Here is a 23,388-nt window from a genome sequence, read left to right on the forward strand (position 1 = left end):
GGGGACATTTGGCAATCCCTGAAGACAATTTTAGTTGTCACAGCTGGGGAGGGGGCAGGGAAGTTGGTGGCATCTAGTACACAGAGACCAGGGATGCTTGCTGTGCACAGGACAGTCCCCACCACAAGAAAATAATCCAGCCCTAAGTGTCGGAAGTCTGAGATCAAGTGGCTCACTCTACCTGGAAGAACCACAGAGACTCCTCAACAAAGAGAACCAAACAGGTGACGACCTCCAGCTGCGTTACTCTGAGCCACCCAAGAGCATCCCGGACAACAGGAGATGGCACCACTGAGCTGCTGGCTCCAGAAGGGCTGCTGCCGAGACGCCGCATAGCCCAGGTGCCCCTGGGTCCCGACAGTGCTGAGAAGCCAGGTCTCCACAGACTGACAGGCCTGCACTGGGCTGGTCCCAGGCCTCCAGGCCGCAGCACAGAGCACACCTCCCTCTGGGCCACAGCACTCAGGGCCAGGGTAAACACAGCTCTTCTGCCTGCTGACATCAGGGACAAAGGCTACAATCTTATGACCAGCTGAAGGCAGTTTGTAGAAAAGGGAAGACAGAAGAGGCGTTCTCATTCCACAGGCAGGGCAGAGGCAGGAGGCACCCACTGCCAGGTGTGGAAGCCTTGCCCGGTGGGCCTCTGCCCGCCCACTCCCTCAGTCCCGGGCGTGTGCACTAAGTCCGCAGGCCATGCCAGCTGCGATGGCCACTGGACCAGAAACACAACTGGGAAGACAGCTCACTGGGGGCTCTGGATCTCTGCCCCAACAGCGGCCAGCACACAAATGCCAAACCTGCTTCTGTGAGGAGTCGGGGATGTGGCAGGTGTACGTGAGGCCAAACTCCCATCAAGTGAGGCTGCGGGGACGTGGTACGCTGCAACTCCATGCCGAAGCTGCATGGTGTCCCTGTAGGTGAGAGGATGAAATATAGGCTTGGACTGGCTACTGTGAGTGAGAGGCACACGTGGCCAGAATCAGGCACTGCAAGCGGGCATGAGCAGAGGCCCCTGCCATCCTCAGAGCTCCCCGCCCTGGCTGAGAGCCCAGGCTGCTGCCATAGAACGGTGCCCAGGGCCACTGCTGATGTGCAAGGAAGCACACATCCAAGGTGCTGCTGAGCCAGTGGCCACAACCGGGTGAGAGGCTCACAGGTCAGTGTTAGCTCTGTGAGAGCCACAAGCTGGTGTTTGTTCAGACTTGACGCAGATCACAACTTTAAAGAATGGCAAACACCCAGCCACAGCGGAACCCACATTCTTCTCAAGGTCGCAAGGGACATTCACCCAGACAGACCACATTCTGGGCCACAAACACTCCTGAGGCATTTAAAAGAATAGAAACCACGCAGTGCGTGTTCTCAGAACACAATGGAACCAAGCTAGAAATCCACAAGGGAAAGATGGCTGGAAAACCCCAGGCACTTGGAAGTTAAAATATAAACTTCTAAATAACACGTGGGTCAAAGAAATCTCAAGAGAAACTTTACAGTATCTTGAACTGAATTAAAATGAAAACACAATGTATGAAAATGTGTGGGGTATAATGAAAGCAGTGCCCGCTGCTGCTGGCACAGCCTCTGCAGCTGTCCCCAAAGGGGTTTATGGCACTTGAAAGCTCGTGATGCTGGGCCCGCTCTCACCTCCAGAACAAAAGTGAAGGCCTGCACAGGCTAATGGGGCCTGGCGAGCCGGGCTCCTGCTCCTGCGCTCACAGAGCTGGAGACCCCACAAACACTGCACCCCACCCCTCCCACTTCAGGACTGTATCGCCTTCCACACCAACATGCCTCTCTGCACTGATTCTCATAAAGTGCTTGACGGGGGACATTATTCTTTTCAATTGCCCAGTTAGGCACATGGAGGAGAGAGTGGTAGAGGGGCTGAATTGCCCTGTGGGCTACATATTCTGGTTTGTGGGACTGTGAGCCTCCAAGGGAGTCACCCATTCAAGGGAAACTCAGGTTGAAGCCCTGCCCATTCCCACCAGTACTGCTTTCTCTTTAACATCCTGGTTTCCCAGAGGATTTATTTATTTATTTATTTATTTATTTATTTATTTATTTATTTATATTTTTAAAAGATTTTATTAGGGAAGGGGAACAGGACTTTATTGGGGAACAGTGTGTACATCCAGAACTTTTTCCCAAGTCAACTTGTTGTCCTTTCAGTCTTAGTTGTGGAAGGTACAGCTCAACTCCAGGTCCAGTTGCCGTTGTTAGTTCCAGGGGGCACAACCCACCATCTCTTGCGGGAGTCGAACCGACAACCTTGTGGTTGAGAGCCCAATGGCCCATGTGGGAATCGAACCGGCAGCCTTCGGAGTTAGGAGCACAGAGCTCCAACAGCCTGAGCCACTGGGCTGGCACCTCCCAGAGGATTTACAAGTCACACTCATGGATGACCTAACACAGGTTGCACTGACTGCTGTCCCCCTTAAGGCCTCTATCCTGAGTGCCTCCCCATCTGTTCCAGAATTGGAAAATTAGTGGACGAGAACTGGCAAGTGGCCAGGGACTGGATCCTTGCTGGACACCAGCCTCCTCTGACCTAAGCTTACAGATAGTCAGGACCTCACCTGCCCAAATCACACCCTATTACACACTCTGTTCTCCCTAATGTCGTGGCTCATAGACACTCGACGCCAGGGGGAGGCACTGTCCCAGCCATCGGTATCTCAAGGTGCTAGAACACTGCCTGGCACCGGCGCTCCTCCAGTCTCCACTAAATGCACCCCTGTAGCCTTATTTTATGCATCTTTGATTGTGGAAATGATATAAAAACAAAGCATTTTTGTAAATTGGACTAAAAGACTTTTGAAATCGCTTTGCAGGATCCTGTCTGGTGACCTTCTAAATCTGCCAACACAGACAAGGTGTCTGATCACAAGCAGGACAGAGGCCAGCCAGCCCTCTCTCCACCTGACACTGGCCTGGCAGTCACAGGAAAAGCAACGCAGGGTCGGGCCCAAACAAAGAAGTCAGGCCAATGCTTCCTGGATGCTTCGTACCGTTTCACAGCAAAACGCAGACAGCTCAGCCAACCCACTCTCCCTGAGAAACCCAAGAGCAAGAGGAATATTTGCCAGGTATCTCGAGGGCTACCCTTGACACCCTCCGACCCCACCTCCATACCCAAGCTGTCACCAACTCCTGGCAACTTTACCTCCCAAAGCTCTCTCACTGCCACCACCCCAGTCCCACACTTGTGCAGCAAGTCCTCCTCACAGGACCTAAAAATGCAAATCTAGTCATGAAGCAGGGCCCAACTGAGCCCCCTGTACTCAGAATGCTCAGGGATGCCCGGTCCCAGTTCCTGCTCCTTATCTTAGAAGATCACCTTGTAGATGCTTGCTAATTACAAACTCTATCGCTTAGCATTTTCCCAGGTTACTCCCCCACCGTTTTGGACACGAGGCCACAAGATATGATGGAGGTGGGGAGGAGGGGGGCGAAGGGCATCATGAAATGAGAACAGAATCCCAGGATGTCCTGCAGCCTCTGAGAGAACGCCCTGATTTTCCCTTAAATACCCCCAGCCAGTCTGAGAATGGGAAGGCAGTTTTTGGAGGTGTTAACCCGCTGCGTTCTCAGACCACCGGTGCTCTGATAATAAACGCTTATTCTATGACCCAGTCGGTCTTATTCTGCTTATTCTCCGCAGTTGGTCTATTAGCTGAGTGGCGCAGGCAGCACGAGCCCCGGACTCCTTTGGCCTCTGGTTACAGTCATAGACCCCTTCAAGGAGCTCTTTGCTCTCAGGGTAGAAACCACCCACCCACCCTCCCCCAACCCGCCACACACACTCACACACACACTCACACTCACTCACTCAGCCCCACCCAGTCATAACTTGCGAGGTGTTGCGTGCTTTGGCCCTTGTGTCTTTCCAGAGTCACCTTGAACCCCTCTGTCCCGACTGAGTCTGAATTGTTCCAAGATTTGTGCCAGAGAAGCCAAGCCCAAAGAACACACCAGGTGGATGAGTGCAGGACATAGGTTATTGCGACTTACTGACCAGGGGAGAGTCTCCAGTGGCGTAATGATCCACACCCAGGTGAAGAATAAGCAAGGTTATATAGGGCCAGCAACACAAAGAGCCCTCCTGTGGGTGAAATCTGGCGGGCCCTGCAGGCCCGCTCTCAGGCACACGGTGTCCCACGAGCTCATCTGCCTGGGGGCCAGGACCCCACACCCTCTCCCCGCAGCTTGCTTTTGCTCCAGCCTCATGAGCCTTTCAGTTCCAAGACTTTCCCCTCGTGAGCGTTTGCGCGACCGATGGACTCCCCAGTCCCGTTGCACTTTACCCCCCGACTGGAGCACGTTCTTCAAAGGACTGCTGTGCAACTAGGAGTGCAGCCATTTAATTTACACCTGCCCCCTGGAAGGTCAGCTCCAAGAAGGCAGCTCTGATTTGCTCGCGGCTGTGTAGCCTCAGTCCCGAGGAGGAACGGCCAGCCCGGCACACTCCTGCTCTCAGCAGGTACCTGTTGATTGAATCAACGAATGCACCTGAGCCAGCGCTCCGGGCCGCGCGGCGCAGAGGTGTGTGTGTGTGGGGGGGGGGGGGTCCCTGCTAATTCTCGCTCAGCCAACAGGTAGAGAACAAATGCCTACAGGTGAGACATTTGCTCACATCACCCCATCACAGTTCGAAACTTTAGAATCGCCAGTTCTTATGCCTCCCACACGTGACGCCCGACCTCACCACGCTCCCGAGGGCAGCGGCCAAGCCCGACGCCCCGCCACCCGGCCCCCGCGCCTGCGCCCCAGACCCCGACGCCCGAGGCTGCCGGTCACTCCCGATGCCTGTGGCCGCGTGAACCCCGACTCGGTCCCGACCCACGCCCACCCCAGGCTCCCGCCTCTCCGCAGCCTCAGGCCGGCGCAGGCCGGGCGCACCGTCCCCGAGGGACTCCCGCCAGGCACCGCCGGAGCCAGCCCGCGCCGCCGGGGTCCTTCAGGCCCTCGCAGGGCAGCTCCGTCGGGGTCCTCGTGCGGTTGCGTAGCAGCTGCGGGGACGCGGGGCGAGTCGGCCGCGGAGGGTGGCGCCGCGTGAGCTCGGGCTGGCGCGTGGGGCCCGCGATGAGGCGGGATCCGGGATGGGACGCGGTCCGAGGGCGGTGCGGAGCCCGGGGGGCGGCTGGCCACGCGCGGGGCGCCCCGCGGCCTGGCTGGTCTGCATCCGTCGCCCGGGGCCGCCCGGTCGTGGTCCAGCCTGTGGGTCCGCCGCTCCCTGGCCGTCCTTGGCGGGCACGGTGGGGAGGTGGTTCCCAGACGTGCGCGGGGCCCCCAGGATGTTTGCTGAGTGACAGAGAGTTTGCCCACTGGACCGTGAGAACAGCGACAAACCTTTGAAGGTCTTTCCAACAGGTCGCTTCGGCCACAGGGCGGAGGTGGAGGCGACAGCCCTCGTCGTGCTCACCGGGCGCGGTGAGTGCTCATGAAGCGCTAGTACTGCGGCTGCCTTGTCGCGCCATTTCTGGGCCTCGTTAGCTGAGTCTGGACTGTGGTCCATTCTCAGTCGTGTCCGAGGAGTTGTCTCTGGCAGTGAGGGTGGCGGAGCAGCTGCCGATGAAGTTACCCCGAGGCCGGCACGGGGTGTCTGCTGACGTCCTGTGTAGATGGGGTGTGTGAGGAGGTGGGTAGGTGCTTTCACGTGTTGTCCGTGCCTGTGTGGCTAGTCTGCCGTCCACATCTGGGAGGCAGTTAGCTGCACCTCTGAGTCTGGCACTGAGAGAAGCGATCGCGGGAGGGGGGGACAGCTCTGGCCTCAGCATTTAGGAGACACTTGAAACAGGGAAAGGTTGAAATAACCCTACAGAGTCGGGATTAGCGAGTGCCCGCATTGAGCGAGGAAGAGGCAGCCACTGGTTGCAGTGGGGTAGAAAGTCGAAAAGGAGGTGCGAGGCATGAGACAGGATCCGGAATACAGGTCAGGCACCTTTGACTGTGTGGTCATCATTCAGCGACGAGAGCTCACACTACAGAGAAGGGTCTCTTTGCCAGACAGTATCTCACATTGATCATGTGACATGGGCACTGTTTTTTGTCCCTGTTTTACAAGTGAGAAAACTTTGTGTGTAAAATTTGTAGTTTTAACGTGGCTTTACAATACTGTTTGTCAGGGTAAGTTGGGAGGTGTGGCCCTGAGCACAGCTGTAGTGCTATGATGCAGAGCAAAGCACCCTAAGAGGATCTTGGTGGGGGACAAGTGTACCCCACGGTTCAGCATGTGGTGGCAAGGTAGAGGGGAGGAGAGAAGGAGGTAAGTGTGTCCGTGGGCCCCTGTCTCGTCCGCTCATTGTCTGCCCTGTTGAGGAAGAGGAGGAAACAAAGTTGGTTGAGGGGAAATCTCACCTCTTTAACAACAGCCTGTTCTTGGTCTTCCCAGACAGTGACAAGATCCCGTCCCCTGAATTGAGCCCCTTGTTGCAGCCAGGAGCCAATGGCCGAGGACAGAGCCAAACCCTGTGAGCTGGACCAAAAGAAATATGATGCTGATGACAGTGTGAAGATCATATGCCTGGGGGACAGCGCTGTGGGCAAGTCCAAGTACGTGGGGACATGACAGAAGGAAGGCCAGGCTCACAGTGGGCCTGGGTCACTAGCAACGTCCTCCAGAGGCACCAGGAGCGTGGCTTCTGTGGGAGTGGTGAGAGAGCGGTCGTACTGGACACCAAGTGTACGCTGGAGAAACGGGGGATCTAATCAGCAGCTGTGTGTGTGTGCGGCGTTGGGGAGGCAAGTCATAAGGACTGAGGAAGTTGAGCTTTTTCCATGAGTCCTGGCAGAAGGTGTGGTGTGGGTCACCCCAGCGACTATTGAAGCAGCCCAGGGTGAGGAGGTGAGAACTGGTCTTCCTGTATATAGTCTGTGGGCTGAGAGAGTAAGGAGGAGGCAGTGGGAGTAGAGAGCAGGTGTGAGAGCTGCGACAGGCATAACCATGGACAGATTGAAGGAAGGTGAAGATGCTTTTTCTTGGAGGGACTCCCTGCGATTGAGAAGAGAGGGTAGAAATGATGACTGACTGTACTGAGCAGATAGATTGGCTTATTCTTTTGCCTGACATCAGCACCTATGTGCAAAGGTGTGGAACTCCACACCTGGAGAGCTGGCAGCTTGTCTCAGGAGGAGTGACCCTGTTTCTCACCTTCCTTGGGATGGTGAAGCCACACTTCACAGGATCAGGGCAGACTTGCCCCGAGCAGGTGTCAGGTTTAGTCTTATCTCCCGGAGCCCCAGGTCCACAGTGTTTCCTACCTTATCTTTCACATAGCTGTGAATAATCCTCCAGAGGCTTTGCTGGTTTTTAGGCCGTCTTCATGAATTCACGTTCCCTGTCTGCCCCACCCCAGACGCGCACACTGCAGCTCTAGTATTTCACAGTGCGCTGCCTATTGTCAGCAACAGGCCTAGACAGTGACACTGAGGGCAGCTGTGGTGGCTTGCGGAGATTATGCGTAGGTAACACCCCCTTTCCCACCCCAGTTCACAGCAGAGCGCAGGAACAATAGCCCGGGAGAGCGAGCTTGCTGGGAGACCCGGGGTGGTTGGTCTGCACACTCAGTGCTACCCAGCCCCCAGATCCAACGCCAGTCTCTTGTGAGCCTCACTTAAAAGAATAACAGGCAGTTAAGAGGACGTCAGAGGTCCCCACTGCATTGGCCTCTGCAGGCACAACTTGGGCAGCTCAGTCCAGGCCCCAGCACCGAACTGCATCTCTGGCAAAATACTGTCCCAGAGACAGAGGCTCTGACGGGCACACAGGGCACAGGAGGGAAGGCAGGCAGGCGAGAATATCCTGGTTCTCTGTCAGTGGGGCTCAGGAATTCTGTGCCAGTTTTCACCATCGCCACCTTGCACGTCTCAGCGCAGTATGGAGGAGACTGTGAAGAGGTTAGTTAACGTGTATTCATCCTTGGACAGCACCCGTGTGCCCGGCCTCAGCTCTGCACAGGGGCTTTGAGGTGATGCCACTGCCTCGCATGGTGCGGCAGCCCCAGCCACTGGGCCCACTTTGAGGCCCCTCTTTGTTGTGTGACACCTTCATGCTTCCTGACCTGTTGCCTCTTTGGACCTCTGTTTCTGGCTCCATGGGCCTCTGTGGAGGGTGGGCTCTGGGGACATAGCTCCACCACTGCAGGTGCGAGCGTCGTCCTCAGACCTGGGCACTGCCTCCCGGGCAGGGCTTTTCCTTGGCCCCTGCATGTGCCACCTTCCTCGCTAGATGTAGTGCAAGGACGTGCTCTCCCTTAACAGTGGCCTGGCCGTCTCCTGATCGTCCTCACTGGGTGCCCTTCACTGGACACTCACTCAGCCAGTGCTGAGCACCCCCAGGTCAGACCCTGTTCTGGGTGGTAGAAGAGAGCCCCTTCCTGAGGCCCCCCTGTAACCAAGCCACCGGAATACTCAGCCAGTCCTCCATGCTTTTGCTTCACGTTTTCTGCACCACGGGTAGGGCTGGCCCAGTTATGAGAGGGATCCATGCTCTTCCTATGGCTTCTCTCTCTGCAGCTCAAGAAGACATCTTCCCACTGGGGAGTCACTTTAGTCTGCCCCAAGGCCTTTCTTCTTCTTACAGAGTTCCTTGATCCCAGATGTTCTTTCTGCTTAATAACAACACATGGCCTTTTCTGATTCCTTCCTTAAGTAGTTAGGTCCAGACGCATTGCCTTTTTTCTTCGACAGCTGTCTAACTAGGCCTTTGGGGTCTCATTTTCCCCTTAATAACTGTCCGTCATTGTGCGAAGAGGCAAAAACACACAACTCACTATGGCCATGTGGTCTAAATATAAACTATATTTAACTAGGGGGAATTTACAAGCAGAAAATACACAGCATGCCCATGTCCCAAGCTCTCGGATTAATGCCAATCCTTCTCAAACTCTTGCAAAAACTAGAAGAGGAGGGAACAATTCCAAACTCATTTTACAAAGCCAGCATTACCTTGATACCAACACCAGACAAGGAGGACACCACAAGGAAAGAAAATTACAGGCCAATAGCCTGATGAAGATAGATGCAGAAGTCCTCAACAAAATACTAGCAAAATGAATTCAATGATACATTGAAAGGATCATATATCGTGACCAAGTGGGATTTATTCCAGGGATGCAAGGATGGCTTAACATCCACAAATCAATCAGTGTGATTCCCCCACATTAACAAAATGAAGGGTAGAAATCATCTGATCATCCCAGTAGATGGAGAAAAAGCATTTGCCAAAATGCAACATCCATTTATGATAAAAAAAAACTCTCAACAAAGTTGTTTCTGTTTTATCAGAGCTATATATATTTTCTGTGTATTAATTCTTTGTCAGTTATTGGCATTGCACATATCTTCTCCCAGTCTTTTTTTTCTGTTTCCTTTATTTTCATTCTCAAATGAAAGAGTACAGAGAGGGCTTGTGTGCCCTTCACGCAGTCTCCCAGGGGTTAATCTCAGGGAACTATAGCACAGTGTCAAAGTCAGAAAGCTGGCGTTGGTTCAGTGACTACATAATTCTATGTCATTTTATGACGTATAGATTTGTACGACTAATCTCTACCATCGAGATACAACAGTATTCCATCACTGCAGAGTCATCTGTAGTAACACCCACCTCACCTCATCCCCCACCATGCCTAACTCCTGGGACCACTAGTGTAGTCTCCACCTCTACAATTATGTCATCTTGGCAACATTGTATAAATGGAGTCATATAGTATGTAGCCTTTTCTACTCAGCATCATACCTTTAAGATCCATTAAGATGTTTGGTATAGTAATAGTTTGTTCCTTTTCATTGCTGAGTAATAGTCCGTGGAATAGCTGTGCCACATTTTGCTTTTTCCAAACTTACAGTCACCCATTAAGTGACATTTTGGTTGTTTCTGGGTTTTGGCTGTTACACATAAAGCTGCTATAAACATGTGTGTGTGGGTTTTGTATAGACATCAGTTTTCTTTTTGTAACTATTTCATTTTGTAACTATTTCATACGGTGAGTATGTTTTGTTAAGAGACTCTAGCTTTTATGGTGGTTCTTCTAGATACTATATTACATATACATACCTTTCAGTCTACCTGTTAGACTGATGTATAAACAGTTTTCCTTTAGGTCACTTTGTTTTCAAATTTTCCTCTGCATACATTGTGAACTCCATCATACATACAGTGCTGTAACTTTGACTTTAATTTTCAAATATATAATTTTGAAAATTCAAGGAGAGAAAAAAGTGTACCGTGCTTACCCACATTTTTCCTTCTTCATTCCTGACGCTCCAGGACTCCTCCTTCGTTCTCTTCGTGTGGGAACTTCTTGACTCCACTTCACTCCTGAGGGGTATTGTCACCATGTGGGGCTCGGCATTGACAGTTCTCTTTTTCCAGCACTTGAGAAGGCTGTGCCACTCATGCCTAGAAATCCTGTGCCGTTTGGATGGTGCAATGTCATGTCTCCGTGCTTGCAAGGTTTTTTTCTTTGTCTTTAGGCGTCAGGAGTTTTATGATGCTGTGTCCTGGTGTGGATTTCTTTGGGTTTCTCCTGCTTGACTTTTGTTCAGCTTCTTGACTTTTGTTCAGCTTCTTCACATTCATGTCATCATATATTCCCATAGTTCCCTGAGGCTCTATTTATTCTTCCCAGTCCATTTGCTTACTAATGTACATATTGGTAATTTCTTTTGTTCTGTTTGAAAGTGCAGTGATTCTTCCTCTGTTCTTTCCATCGTGCTATGAGCCTATTCAGTGAGTTTTTCATTTTGGTTCTTGTATTTTTCAAATTTTTCTGACGTATCCTTTGGGTCCTTTATGTCTTCTATTTCTGTGCTGAAAAATAATCCATTGCTGGGACTTTCTACATTTTCATTTATTTCAAGCACATCTGTAATTGCTCGTTGCTGCATTTTTGTGATGCTGCTTTTAAAGCTCTGTCAGATGGTTTCAGCATCTGTACCGGCAGTGTTGGTGTCTGTCAGTTTGAGGTCTTCCTGGTTCTTGGAGTGATGAGTGATTTTCTGTTGAAATTTGAACCTTCTGAATATCATGTTCAGAGTTTCTGGATCCTATCTGAGCCTTCTGTTTCAACCGCCTCCTGTTACACTGCGTCAACAGCGGTGGGACCAGTACGTCAGCCCCTCCCACCAACTAACTGCTGATGGGAATGAGGTCCAGCCCCTGTGGTCTCCTGATGCTGAGCCCGGAGCCTCCTCACCATGTAGGGAAGGGAGCACTGCTCCCTACTTGGCCCCCACCTGGCCTGGGAACATTGTGGGTGCAGTGTTGCCGTCCTGCAAGGGTGGAAGTCGCACTCCCCACCCGGCCTTTGCACATGGGCTGATGGCGTGGCTGCAGGTTTTTCCGTGGTGTTTGAGTGCTGGTTATAGTCCCAGTGTTTTTTGACCTGGGACCTGGAGACCTGGGCAATAAACTGAAAATTCAAAAACTGCTTTCACGGGAATTTGATTCTGTTTGAGAGACAGAGTCAGTAAGGACAATATGTCATGTTTCCATTGGTATCCCTGCATAGCAGAGAGGGAGTACAAAGTAGGCTAGTACAAGGTCATTGGGGAAAGTCTCACTGCTCAGGTGGCATTTGAACAAAGCCCTGGGAGACCTGCAGCATGTTGAGGATACAGCTTGCAAGCGGAGGGCACAGCCTCCCTGCTCAGTTCCCACACGTAAAATGCGTGATTGTAGTCAGCAGTACGCAGAGGTCGAGATGACACATCTGAGAGGCTCACGTGGCCGGTGAACATACTGACAGTGACGTGAGCTCTTGTTATGAGGCTTAGTAATGGTGATTTCCAGGTTCCAGGCTTGGAAAATGGAGCAGTGCCTCAAGCATGTAATTCAGGGGCAAGAGCAGGCTTAGTGTGTTACACAAACTTCGCTGTAGAGCTGCTGAGTTTATTATGGTTCACGTAGACCTCGGGTGTAGACATATGGTTCAGAAGACAGGTCTTTATTTCTTCAATTAATGCTGGCGACAAGCTGCTATGGGGCCTAGAAAGGAGTACGGCAGAGTCCCTGCCCACAAGCAAAGCAGTTGTGGATGCTGTGTCGGTCTTACAGCTGAGGGTGCCAAGGACTTCAGGGGGTCATGGAAGGATGCCAGGGAATTCATGGGTTTGGAGGGTGGGGTGCAGGCAGTTCCTGGGTATGGTCCTTAAAAGGAAACTGTGGCTGTGGAGTGTAGGGGGAGCCACAGGTGACTTCCAGCTCGTCGCCCTGGGGGGATGTGCCTGACCACATTGCATGTTCTCCTTACAGGCTTATGGAGAGGTTTCTCATGGATGGATTGTATCCTTCAAGGTTGGAAATGCTCCTTGTTCCCGCTGCCCTTCCCCCCTCCTGCCAGCTGACCCCCATGCCCACCCCTGTGCCCCAGTGGCCCAGGGATGGAGGTAGGTGAGTGCATGCACACATTTCATTCATACTGCTCTCTCGCTGGTGAGCCATGTGCCATCACACAGAATCTTAGCCGTGTGTGAATCTGCTTTACATTCGGAGGCCCAGAAAATTGCCTGGGTCTTTGTGGAAATCACTGAACCTCCGACCTCAAAGCTTGGGCTCTCAGGTACTTAAAAATCTCTGGTGGGAACAAACTTTGTAAAATGTGAGCTGCTGACCCCCTGACCATGAGTTGTCACATTGTGCAGGTTTGGCATGAGACCCTCCCTGGCAGCTGGGATGGTTTTTAAAAGCTTCCCCAGGTGAATCCACTCAGAACCCTGGGCAGGAAGAGCCCCAGGCCCTGGCCCCCAGCTCTGAGGGGTCTGGGAGTATTGCTTCCCCTTCTTCAAGCGCTACTTTGTGTCCACCACCTCTGGTCCCGACTTCTCTCTTGCAGCTTCAGGAAGTGTTATCCCCGGCCTTTGGTTAGGGTTTCACGGACAGCACACAGCAGGCTGCACTCACAAATAGCTGCTCAGCTGTGTGCTCGTGGGGCTTTATACCCTGGAGCAGTCGTGTAGCCACAGCGCTGGGATAGTCACGCTTGCATTGTCCTGCTAATATACCGTCGCGGTTTATGATACCAACATGTGCAATCCCATTCTACGGGTCCCTCAGACTTAGATGCTAAGGACACACTGGCCTCTCCCACCCCTGGGGGGTTGTGCCAACGACATTTGAGGTTGATCCTCTGTCTGCAGCATTCGTTCAATGTAAAGTCTAAAAGTCCAAACAGAAAAGGAGTGTGAGGCCCTTCCCCTACCGCCATGTGCCTTCCGCACCTGCCTGGTCATCGTTCTCCGCTCCTTGACCTGACCGCAGTCGGCCGCAGCAGCTGTCCACATACGCCCTGACCCTGTACAAGCACATGGCCACGGTGGACGGCAAGACCGTCCTTGTGGGTGAGCGGCATAAGGCCCCGCTCTGCCCGCTCTCGAGGGAGGGGAGGTCCTGGGAGAGTCAAGCAGGGAGGAAGTGGGCCCCAGGCAGGGGTAGAGCCAGGAGGCCTGGGAGGGTGGGAAGCATGCAGAGCCTGTGCTCGGACCTGGTGTTTTTAGTAGCTGGTGGGAAGAAATAGCATACTGTCCTCCAAAAAGAGTTTTTGCTATGCGTGAGGTCACAGCCTTCCCTTGGCCAGGCCTCGCATCTTGCAGTTTCCACATCTGGGAAGTTGGCCTGGTCTTGACAGTGGCAGGTCCTGCATCTTGTGGGTTAAGGGCAGGGGAACACCGACCTCCTCCCTCTTGGAGCTTCCGATCTGTATTCTCCTTCCTCCTGACCCGTGCGTCCCTCTCACCCACCCATGCACATAGGTGTACACACAACTGTCTTGGTACGTCCAGGTGCAACACCCAGGTGGCAGCTGTGTGGTGTCTGTTCTGCCCGTGCCCCCCCCATGTGTGTGGTGCCCAGGGCTCTGCCCAGCAGCCACCCGCAGGCAGTCAGAGCTGTGTTCTCGTTGCAGATTTCTGGGACACGGCAGGCCAGGAGCGGTTCCGGGGTATGCACGCCTCCTACTACCACAAGGCCCACGCTTGCATCATGGTACGAGACCAGCGGGCGGCGTGCAGGCTGGCCCAAGGGGCGGGGAGGGGGCCAGCAGTGCTGAGGGTGCTCCTTGACCGTCACCTGCTGCTGTTCTTCAGGGGCAGACGCTGGGGCTGAGAGGACCCTGGGTCCAGGGGCTTTCCCTCCCAAACCAGACTTTTACGCTGCTCTCCAGAACACAATCCTCCGCGGTCCACCCCATAGCCAGGGGGTGGTAAGTACCACGAGAGGACCCATGAGGCCAGGAAAGGAGACGGGGAGTGTGTTAACCTGTGTCCTTTGGGGCCTGCCATGAAGCCCCCGCTTCCATTCTGAGCCCCCACTGTCCCTTCAGCACAGAATCCCTTGAAATTTTCCAAAATTCTAAGTAGTACATATCAGGGGACAAAACAAAAGAGCGTGACAGGGTAGGACAGATGATGGCAGAGTGGTGACAGAAGCCATACTGGCAGTCTTCTGTAGCCAGCACCTCTGACCCCTGAGAACTGGGAGATGGGTCCTGTCATTTCTGTCTCAGCTCTGCTCTGGGAGGGACGCCTGCCTCCTTCAGGACCCCCTGCTGATGTGGGGGTGCCCCCACATCAGCCCCAGCCAGCTACTCGGGGTCTGGCAGGTGGAGAGCAGTTCCCGTCTAATGATCATGTGTGGATCTGGGGCCCCCAAGGGAGCTGGGGTGCCACCTCCACCCTGATGGGGATTCTGCTCCTCCTCTCTCAAATTCAGAAGCTTCAGAACCAGACCAGGACAAAGGTAGTTGGCTGTTAGATGTTAGATGGTGTCAAGGGGGCAGCCTGGTGTGAAACAGGTTCCGGAAGTGTCATTACACGCGTGCTTATCAGAAGTCTTCACTGGATATTCAAGACGTCATTTGTTGACACTGGACCTGGGGAGTGAAGGCTGTCATGAGCCCCCCCCACCCTGTGGGCCTGCTGCCTCGGGGGTGACAGCGGCTGACCTGTGCCCACAGGGCAGGGCAGCTCCCGTGAAAGACTGGCTGATTTGGAAGGTCAGCCATTCCAGCAGGTCACAGGCTTGTTTGTGATGGTTTGTGCCCGAAAGAGAGGAGAGAGTCTGATCGCAGCACAGTCTGGAAGCAGGAGGTGATCTGAGAGGGGTTAGGAGGGTTCATGCAGCAGCCAGGCTGGGCCTCCCTGCCTTAGGGCAGGTCGCAGCTCGTGCTTCCTGCAGATGTCTTAAAATGGGTAAAAACTGTAAGTTACAAAAAGTTAATAAAATTCCGATAAGCTACAAAATAGTGAAATGTAAGAATTACTTTGGGGGTGGCCGGTTAGCTCAGTTGGTTAGAGCGTGGTGCTCTTAACAACAAGGTCACCAGTTCAATCCCCACATGGGCCACTGTGAGCTGCACCCTCCACAGCTAGATGGAAACAACTACTTGACTTGGAGCTGATGGGTCCTGGAAAAACACACTTAAATAAATAAAAGTTTAAAAAAAATTACTTTGAAAAAGTTTAAAATATAAAGTAACAGAATAAACAAAACCTTAGAATTAAAAGTAAATCAAAATTTTCTAAAGGGAAATTCTAGAAACCTTTAAAATTGTTTCAAAGGAGTCTTAAGAGTTTAAGTAATAAAAAGAGACAAAGTTTACAATTTGTAAAATCTATAATAGGCTATCGATTAGTAAGATGATACAGCTTGGTTAGAAAAGGTTAATACAATTAGGTGACAAGATAAAAAAGGAGTAAAGATTCTTAAGAGCGCTTTTGGGGCCAGCCCAGTGGCTCAGGTGGTTGGAGCGCCGTGCTCCTAACGCCAAGGTCACGGGTTCGATTCCCACATGGGCCAGTGAGCTGCGCTCTCTACAGCTAAGATTGTGAACAATGGCTCTCCCTGGAGCTCACTGAGCAGCCGGAGCTCTGCAGGAACTGCTGTGTGCTGCCAGGAGCAGCCGGTGGCCAGCGAGAGTGGTCGGCAGCCGGCGAGAGCTGCTGTGAGCTGCTCTGAGTGGCCAACCGATGACCGACTGCCTCAGCTGGGTGGAGTGCAAGGCTCATAACACCAGCATGGGCCAGGGAGCTGTGTCCTGCACAACTAGACTGAGAAGCAATGGCCTGAACCGGAGTGGGGAGGGCGGAGGTGGAAGAAGAGAAAAAAAGAATGCTTTTGGAACTGGCTGAGGTTCTGGGGCTTTCTTGAGAAGGGCAGGCACAGGCACAGCCTCTGGTCAGAGGGACCAGCTCAAAGCAGAGGCCTAGGAAGAGTCCCCAAGCCTGTGACATGCAGCCCTGCTCACTGGCGTTGGCATGACGTGCAGACACTGCCCCCTGAGCTGTTTCTCTGCTTAATGCAGGTGTTTGATGTACAGAGGAAAGTCACATACAAGAACCTGCACAGCTGGTACACGGAGCTTCGGGAGTTCAGGCCAGAGATCCCTTGCATCGTGGTGGCCAATAAAATCGACGGTGGGGCTCCCCCTGCAGCTAGGTGTTGGCAGCTCCTGGGGCCCCCTCCAGCAACACAGTCTCCTCTGCCTTTTCTGGGGCAGTGAGCTTTCCGTGATCTTCCTCCTCCCCCAGATACAGCCCTGGGTTGCCTGGGTCATACCCTCCCCAGTTGGTTGCCAGCTGCCCTCTTCCTGACACACTGATGCCTGTAAATGAGTCCACCTGGACACACCCCCTGACGGTCCTGGTCAGCCTGCTTTCTGCAGTGAGGGCCTCCAGAACCCTGTGGAACCTTCCCTTTTCCATGGCTGGACAGGCCAACATCCCACCTTCTCTCTGCAGCAGACATAAAGGTGACCCAGAAAAGCTTCAACTTTGCCAGGAAGTTCTCCCTACCCCTGTACTTTGTCTCAGCTGCTGATGGCACCAATGTCGTGAAGGTAACGGCCTGTAGAGACTGGCTCGTGAGGAGGGGAAGGCCGAGTGGTGAGGGGACCAGAAGCTGCGAAGAGAAGGGACGGTGGAGAGAGCGTGTGGTGACAGAAATACTCATGCCCTCATGAGTATTGACCATAGGGGAGGTGATGGCCTGGTGAGAAGGTCGGTCCATCGATGGTGCATGGAGTCAGGGTGATGGGAGGAAGGTGACTTGCGGTGTGGAGTGTTGTGTGGGCTTAGGATGGGGCCAGTGGTCCAAGGCAGGCAGACTCTAGGGAGCTGGAACCCACGGCCATATTTTCCTTCCTGCCACCTCCAGCTCTTCAACGATGCAATTCGATTAGCTGTGTCTTACAAACAGAATTCCCAGGACTTCATGGATGAGGTTTTGCAGGAGCTTGAGGTAAGTCAGGGGGTGGGGGGGTGGGGACAATAGAGGAAATGGCATCTCTTCAGAGGCTGTGGGACAGCAGGGTGCCGTGGCCCTGACCGCCCTTGCGGGCAGCACACGCCTGCGTCTGCCCCTCCAAGCACCAGACCTGCAGCTGGGCATGGGTAGGGCGGGGCCAGTTCTCACCTGCACCTTTGTTCACAGAACTTTGACTTGGAGCAGAAAGCAGCAGATGATCCAGACCGAGAGCAGCGTGGTGCCCTCGAGGGCCCAGCCCCCTCCTGAGTCAGAGAAGGAGGCCTCTCTATGGCCAGCCTGTTGGGGGGGTGGTTTCAGAATGCCCCTCCCCTTGGCAGCCCCCTAGCTCTGAACTGCGTCTCTTCTAGGCCATCACCCACACTGCCTCCTGCAAACTGGCCCACCTCGCTCACTTCCCCTACTCAATGGCCAATGGTACCTGACCCTTCCACAGTTGTCCCCTTCCTTGTACTTGGGCAGGAATGGGTCGGCACCAGCAAGCACCTTGGACACGTGGATGAGATCCACACCAGACGCTGGGCAGAATTGGGGGTCAGCATAAGCCTCCCAGGGGCGCACAGCAAATGGACTCAAGGAACACGCTTTATGTGTCTCCTGAATAAAAGGGAGTTTGTTGGCTTCTTTGTCTCCCAGAACTGTCTTCGTTGTAGTTCCACTGATACCCCGATACCCCTGTTCCCAGCCATGCAGGATTTGGGGGGCATCCGTCCTTTTCCTCTTTACTCTCCCAACCAACATTTTAAAAATGGTTTTGAGCAGACAGATGTTCACTCCACCGGTTTTCAGGAGGTCGTCTGGGTATCGCTGCACATGAGTGAATGGTGAGGCCAAGGTCACAATCACGGGTTTGTCATTAAAATGCAGAGAAAGCAGGTGACAGGTGTAGCTATAGTGACACACAGACGTCATTGCTGGTAAACACCAAAGGTCACCACAGCCACACCAAGAGGCATACTGTCCTGATTTGGATCATGAGAAACGAGCTTTATGAAGCACTTCCTCTAAGACGGCTGTCCTTCACATTTGGAGGACGATGACATCGTCCTCCGTGGGTGGCGGGGGCTGCAGAGCAGTTTGCAGCCTTTCCCACTTCTGTCCAGGACTCGTGCTTCACGAGTGTTTGTATCGTCTTATGCATCATTTCCATTGCTTCTATTGATTTCTTCTGTTTTCTTTTTTATAGTAACGTTTGACTTGCCGAGTACAGAGCATGTTCTGTGGGCCTGGGTTCCACTGGCTGAGAAGTCACGACAGAGCTTGCAGACCATGCAGTGAGGGGACACTGCATGCTGTCATGCGAAGGTCGAGGTTAACTCTCAGCTTACTGAAATTGAGACCATGTCAGTGGCATTTTGTGTTTTAGAAAGAATGAATATTTGGGAGTTGAGAACAAACTTTTCCTCTTTAAATTAGTGGTACAATTTCAAATTCATTATATTATATTATTATATTACATTATCTACCTGGTCTTAAAGTAAGACCAGGTCTTATATTAATTTTTGCTCCAAAAGACGCATTAGAGCTGATTGTCTGGCTCGGTCTCGTTTTCAGTGAAACACAGTATAAGTGAAATCATATTGTATCTTTCTTTCTCTATTGGCACATCAGTGGGTGGGATTGGCCCTCAGGCTGACTGGCTACGGTGTTTGGCCATGTCCACAGCTTACAGCCTGCTGTGCGGGGGGCTTACTCCAGTGAGTGTGATTTGCCCCAGTGGGCTCTTGTGCCAGTTGAGACCTCGCTTTGTGTGTGCCACTTATGGGGTTAATTGGACAGTGCTCTGCTGTGGTCTGAAGCCAACCTCCAAGTATGTTGGCTCTGGGGCCTCTGGGGAGGGGCTTCAGTGCAGGCCCAGGTCACCCACTGCCTGTGACCGAACAGGGACTACCTGGTGGGAACTACAACATGATCGTGGTTGTTTGCTGCCTGTGCTAACCCTGGAGGCATGTGGGAGAGGCCACACTGCAAAATGAGGACACCTGCCACAAGTACCGGGCGTGGGGTAGCTCCTCAAAAAGCCAGGACACCCCAAGGCATGCTGCCAACCTGCCAGTTCACTTTAGGTTCAGCTGCTAATAAATCCTTGTGGGGAATGCGAGTTGGGTGTGGCAGGCTCTCAGGGGGTCACTAGAAGGGGAAGTGCTGTGGTCCTCAGGTTAATGTAGCTCCTGGTTTGGTGCCAGTGCTAAGCATGAAGCTACTCAGCAAAAGTCTCAGAGCTCACTGAGGCCTGTCACCACCTGCCTGGGGCCTGCGGACTCCCATAGTTTTTCCAGAAAGAGTGCACTGTAGGTGGGGCTGGCTGCTCCAGAGATAGTGCCTCTGGCGTTGGGGGAGTTGGGTGGGGTGGGGTCCCAGTGAGTCAGCAGGGCAGAGCAGCAGAGCTCACCAGACCAATCAGATTCAGATTTTGCCGGAAGCGTAGGTGGCGGGCTCAACACAGGAAAGTTGGTGCCTGCCTGCCAGCCTCAGGGGAGGAGGACTCCTCACAGGGAAAATGCCGACTGTCCTCCAGCCCCACCACTACTTCAGTCTGCCCCCTGTATGCCTCTGAGAGCCCCGAGTCACCGTCCCTGCGCTGGAGCCAAAGGTGAGTGTCTGGGAGCGAGTGAGTGTGTGCATGCACCCTTTAAGAAGTTGGGTGGGGTGGGGTCCCGCTGCCTTCTGTCCCACCTGGAGGGTCAGAATCCCCACTGTTTTTCAAAGCGAGGTGTAGTGGGGGCTCTTATTCCCGGCACCAATACTCTGGACTGGAGAGGCTGGTGTGGGGCTGGGGTTCCTCGCTACTCCAGGAGGAACCTCTGCGGCCGAGATATCCCTCCTGGTTCTCAACTGCCACATGGAGGTTTGCGGCCTGTTCCACGTCTCTGCCCCTCCTACCAGTCTTGACGTGGTTGCTTCTTTATATTCTTAATTATAAAACATCTGTTCAGCTAGAATTCAGATGATTCTCCAGGTTGATTGTTCTATGATTTAGTTGTAATTTTTATTTGTTCATGGAAGGAAGCAGGCAAAGTGTTTATCTACTCGCCATCTTGAATCTCCTCTACTTTGACTATTTTTTTCCCCTTCCGCCTCCCCCCACCCCCAACTGCAGTTCAAGCCGTTGTTTCTCAGTCTAGTTGTGTAGGACACAGTTCCCCGGTCCATGCTGGTATTATGAGCCTTGTGCTTCCCCCAGCTGAGGCAGTTGGTCACCAGTCATCAGTCACCGTTCATGCTGACCACCGGCCACCCACAGCCGCTCACCTTGGCTGCCGGCCACCCACAGCAGCTCACAGCAGCTCTCGCGGGCTGTTGGCTACTCATGCTGGCTGCCGGCCACTCACACTGGCCACCGGCCGCTCACAGCAGCCCACAGCAGCTCATGCCGAACTCCGACTGCTCACGGCAGACCAGCTCCAGGGAGAGCCCTTGTTTACAATCTTAGCTATAGAGGGCGCAGCTCACTGGCCCATGTGGGAATCAAACCGGTGACCTCGGCGTTAGGAGCACGGCGCTCCAACCACCTGAGCCCGGGCCAGCCCCTCTATTGCTTCTTGAATCAATTTTGGCACCTTGTGTTTTTCTAGTAATTTGTCTGTTTTACCTAAGTTATATAATTTGGGGAGGGCATATACTTATTTATAGTATTTTCTTATATTCCTCTTTATTTCTGTATTATCAGTAGTAATGTCTCAACTCTCATTTTTAATTTTAGTTATTTGCATTTTCTCTCTTTTTTCTTTGTCACTATACCTAAAGGTTTGTAAATTTTGTTGTTCTACTCAAAGAACCAACCTTTGGTTTAATTAATTGTATGATTTTGCTGTTCTCCATTTCATTTATCTCTAATCTTTATTATTTTCTTTCTTTTCATAGCTTTGGTTTAGTTTGCTCTTCTTTGTCTAGTTCATTAAAGTGTAAAGTTAGGTTACTGATTTGAGTTCTTTCTTCTTTTTTAACATACATATAGTCTATAAATTTCCCTCTGAGCACTGCCTTTGCTGCATCCCATAAGTTTTGGTATGCTATATTTTCATGTTCATTCTCTCTAAGTATTTCCTAATTTCCCTTGTGATTTATTCTTTGATCTGTTCATTGTTTAAGAGCATTTGTTTTAATTTCCACATACTTGTGAGTTTTCCAGTTTTCCTTTCGTTATTAATTTCCAGCTTTACCCATTAGAGTAGGAAAAGCTAATTTGTATGATATCATTCTTTTAAAATTTATTAATTATTTGTGGCCTACCATATGCTCTGTTTTAGAGACAGTTCCATATGTGTTTAAGAAGAACATGTATTCTGCTGTTGTTGGATAGTGTTTTCAAACATGTCTGTTATGTCTACTGATTAATAATGTTGTTCAAGCCCTGTGTGTCTTTACTGACCTTCTATCTAGATATCCATCCAATATTGAAGGTAGGGTGTTAGTATTAAAGTCTCCAAATAACATTGTAGCACTGTTTATTTCTGCCTTCAGTCATGGTAATGGTTTGCTTCAACTGTTTGGGGACTTGGTTGTTTGGTGCATATATGTTTTTAGAGCATACATGTTTATAATTATGTTTGTATATATCATTTATGTTTATAATTATCTTCTTGATGAGTTGGCCTTTCCCCCCCACAATATCTAGTACCCTTCTTGTCTCTTATAATAGCTTTTGATTTACAGTCTATTTTTTGTATTAGTGTAGCCACAACATCTCTCTATTTGTTGCTATTAGTAGGGGATATCTTTTCGTATCCTGTCCCTTGAAACTTATTTATGTCACTGGATCTAAAGTGAATCTCTTGTAGACATCATCTAGTTAGATCATGCCTTCTAATCCATTCTGCCAATTTCTGCCTTTTAATTTGAGCAATTAATCCATTTATATTTAAAGTAATTACTAATAAAGGACTTAACTTTATTTACTATTTTTCTGTATGTCTTATACTTTTCCCACTTAGCCAAGATTTATTTCAACGCCTGAAAGCATTGAGATTAATCAGAATGGTACTACTGTAATTTCCTATAATACTTTTACACTTAGTATAAACTTTTTTTAAATGTAGACACAATTACCTAACCTCTAGCAGCACACTATAAGATTTACAAAAGCATTTTATTTAACAAAATGTAACGTGACAGTAAAATAATATATAAAAGACCTTTCACATACTTGATGAGGACATAATTAACAGCAAGCTATTCAACCAAAACCAATACAAATTGTTTTCACACTTTGTATGCTTATTTTTAAACTTTGCTTCGTAAAGTCACTGATAATGGAGACATTTTTCTTTCAAATATAGGATTTCTACATATTTTTATAAAGAAGGAATAAAAAAGCTACAAACTGCTTTGTTTGTTACAATTTATACATCAAAAAGTAAAACATAATCCAACTGAGTTTATCCATGTCCCTCCACTTCTCCAACATAAATTTTAGGTATTTTCCTATATACTTTGTAAATATTTTTATTATATTCAGTTTATTATTGTATGTAAGTCAGGGAAACTGATTTATAATAAATTATCATCTTTAAATTATCTTCTATATAGCTTCCATATATATTTCTCTCCCCAAAGACTTCTGCCAAATCTGTTGCTAAGGTGAATGCTGGTACAATGTACCATTTCAGGAGCCCAAAATAATCTGTAATATCAATTTCCGAAATGTGCAATGATTTGAAATTTCTGCTAATATAAACAAGAAGACTTAAGTGGTCAAAATCATATACTTAGAGTAAAAATATATATAATATGAAGATTATTCAGCTAAAACTTTATTATTTATGCCTTTCCTCCAAGCTACAAGCACTCTCTAAACTATCATTACATTGCAGTACATACACTGCTACAAAAATTTAGATTTGCTCAAGGATATGTAATTACATTAAAATAAATAATTTTCTAAATATTTTGTAGTTTAATTGGCTCTTATATAGTTTCCCTGGGGAGGAAACAAGCATTTTGTGGTTTTTAAGAGACTGGATATATAAATGAACTTCTGTGTGTTCATTTAAATCTTGAGAAAACCTAAAGACTAAGTTTTTTTCCTAAAAATGCCATACATATGTGTGGTAATAACTGTTCATATAGTGAAAGGATAGAATGGTATAAATAGATTCAATCTCTTGCAAGTGTACTTATAAGCTGTA

General features: G+C 50.6%; 1 protein-coding gene across 11 annotated transcripts; it reads left to right on the plus strand.

The window, feature by feature from the left end:
• Positions 1-4,411: 4,411 nt before the first annotated feature.
• RABL2B (RAB, member of RAS oncogene family like 2B) lies at positions 4,412-17,883 on the plus strand. Of its 11 annotated transcripts, none has more exons than XM_074326682.2 (10): positions 4,909-5,055; positions 5,374-5,433; positions 6,439-6,555; positions 12,257-12,286; positions 13,262-13,341; positions 13,905-13,984; positions 16,302-16,413; positions 16,741-16,835; positions 17,153-17,236; positions 17,429-17,883. In XM_074326682.2, the coding sequence occupies exons 3-10, from the start codon at positions 6,449-6,451 to the stop codon at positions 17,507-17,509; spliced, it is 669 nt and encodes a 222-aa protein (XP_074182783.1). In that variant the 5' UTR covers positions 4,909-5,055; positions 5,374-5,433; positions 6,439-6,448; the 3' UTR covers positions 17,510-17,883. The 11 variants fall into 11 exon arrangements, with proteins under 11 accessions (XP_074182786.1, XP_074182785.1, XP_074182782.1 ...); XM_019717801.3 differs by having other exon boundaries at positions 4,916-5,055; positions 16,738-16,835; XM_019717799.2 differs by having other exon boundaries at positions 4,984-5,055; positions 6,395-6,555; positions 16,738-16,835.
• The last annotated feature ends 5,505 nt before the right edge of the window (positions 17,884-23,388 follow it).

Source organism: Rhinolophus sinicus, chromosome 1 (genome assembly GCF_057876585.1).
Source record: "Rhinolophus sinicus isolate RSI-liver-muscle chromosome 1, RSI-T2T, whole genome shotgun sequence".
Taxonomy (NCBI): domain Eukaryota; kingdom Metazoa; phylum Chordata; class Mammalia; order Chiroptera; family Rhinolophidae; genus Rhinolophus; species Rhinolophus sinicus.

Excerpts from the sequence above, each read along its gene's own strand:
- RABL2B (XM_088795460.1), top strand. Across the intron at positions 12,391-13,904 it reads CCAGTGGCCCAGGGATGGAG|ATTTCTGGGACACGGCAGGC; the intron begins GTAGGTGAGTGC and ends TTCTCGTTGCAG. Across the intron at positions 16,414-16,737 it reads GGTGGCCAATAAAATCGACG|CAGACATAAAGGTGACCCAG; the intron begins GTGGGGCTCCCC and ends TTCTCTCTGCAG.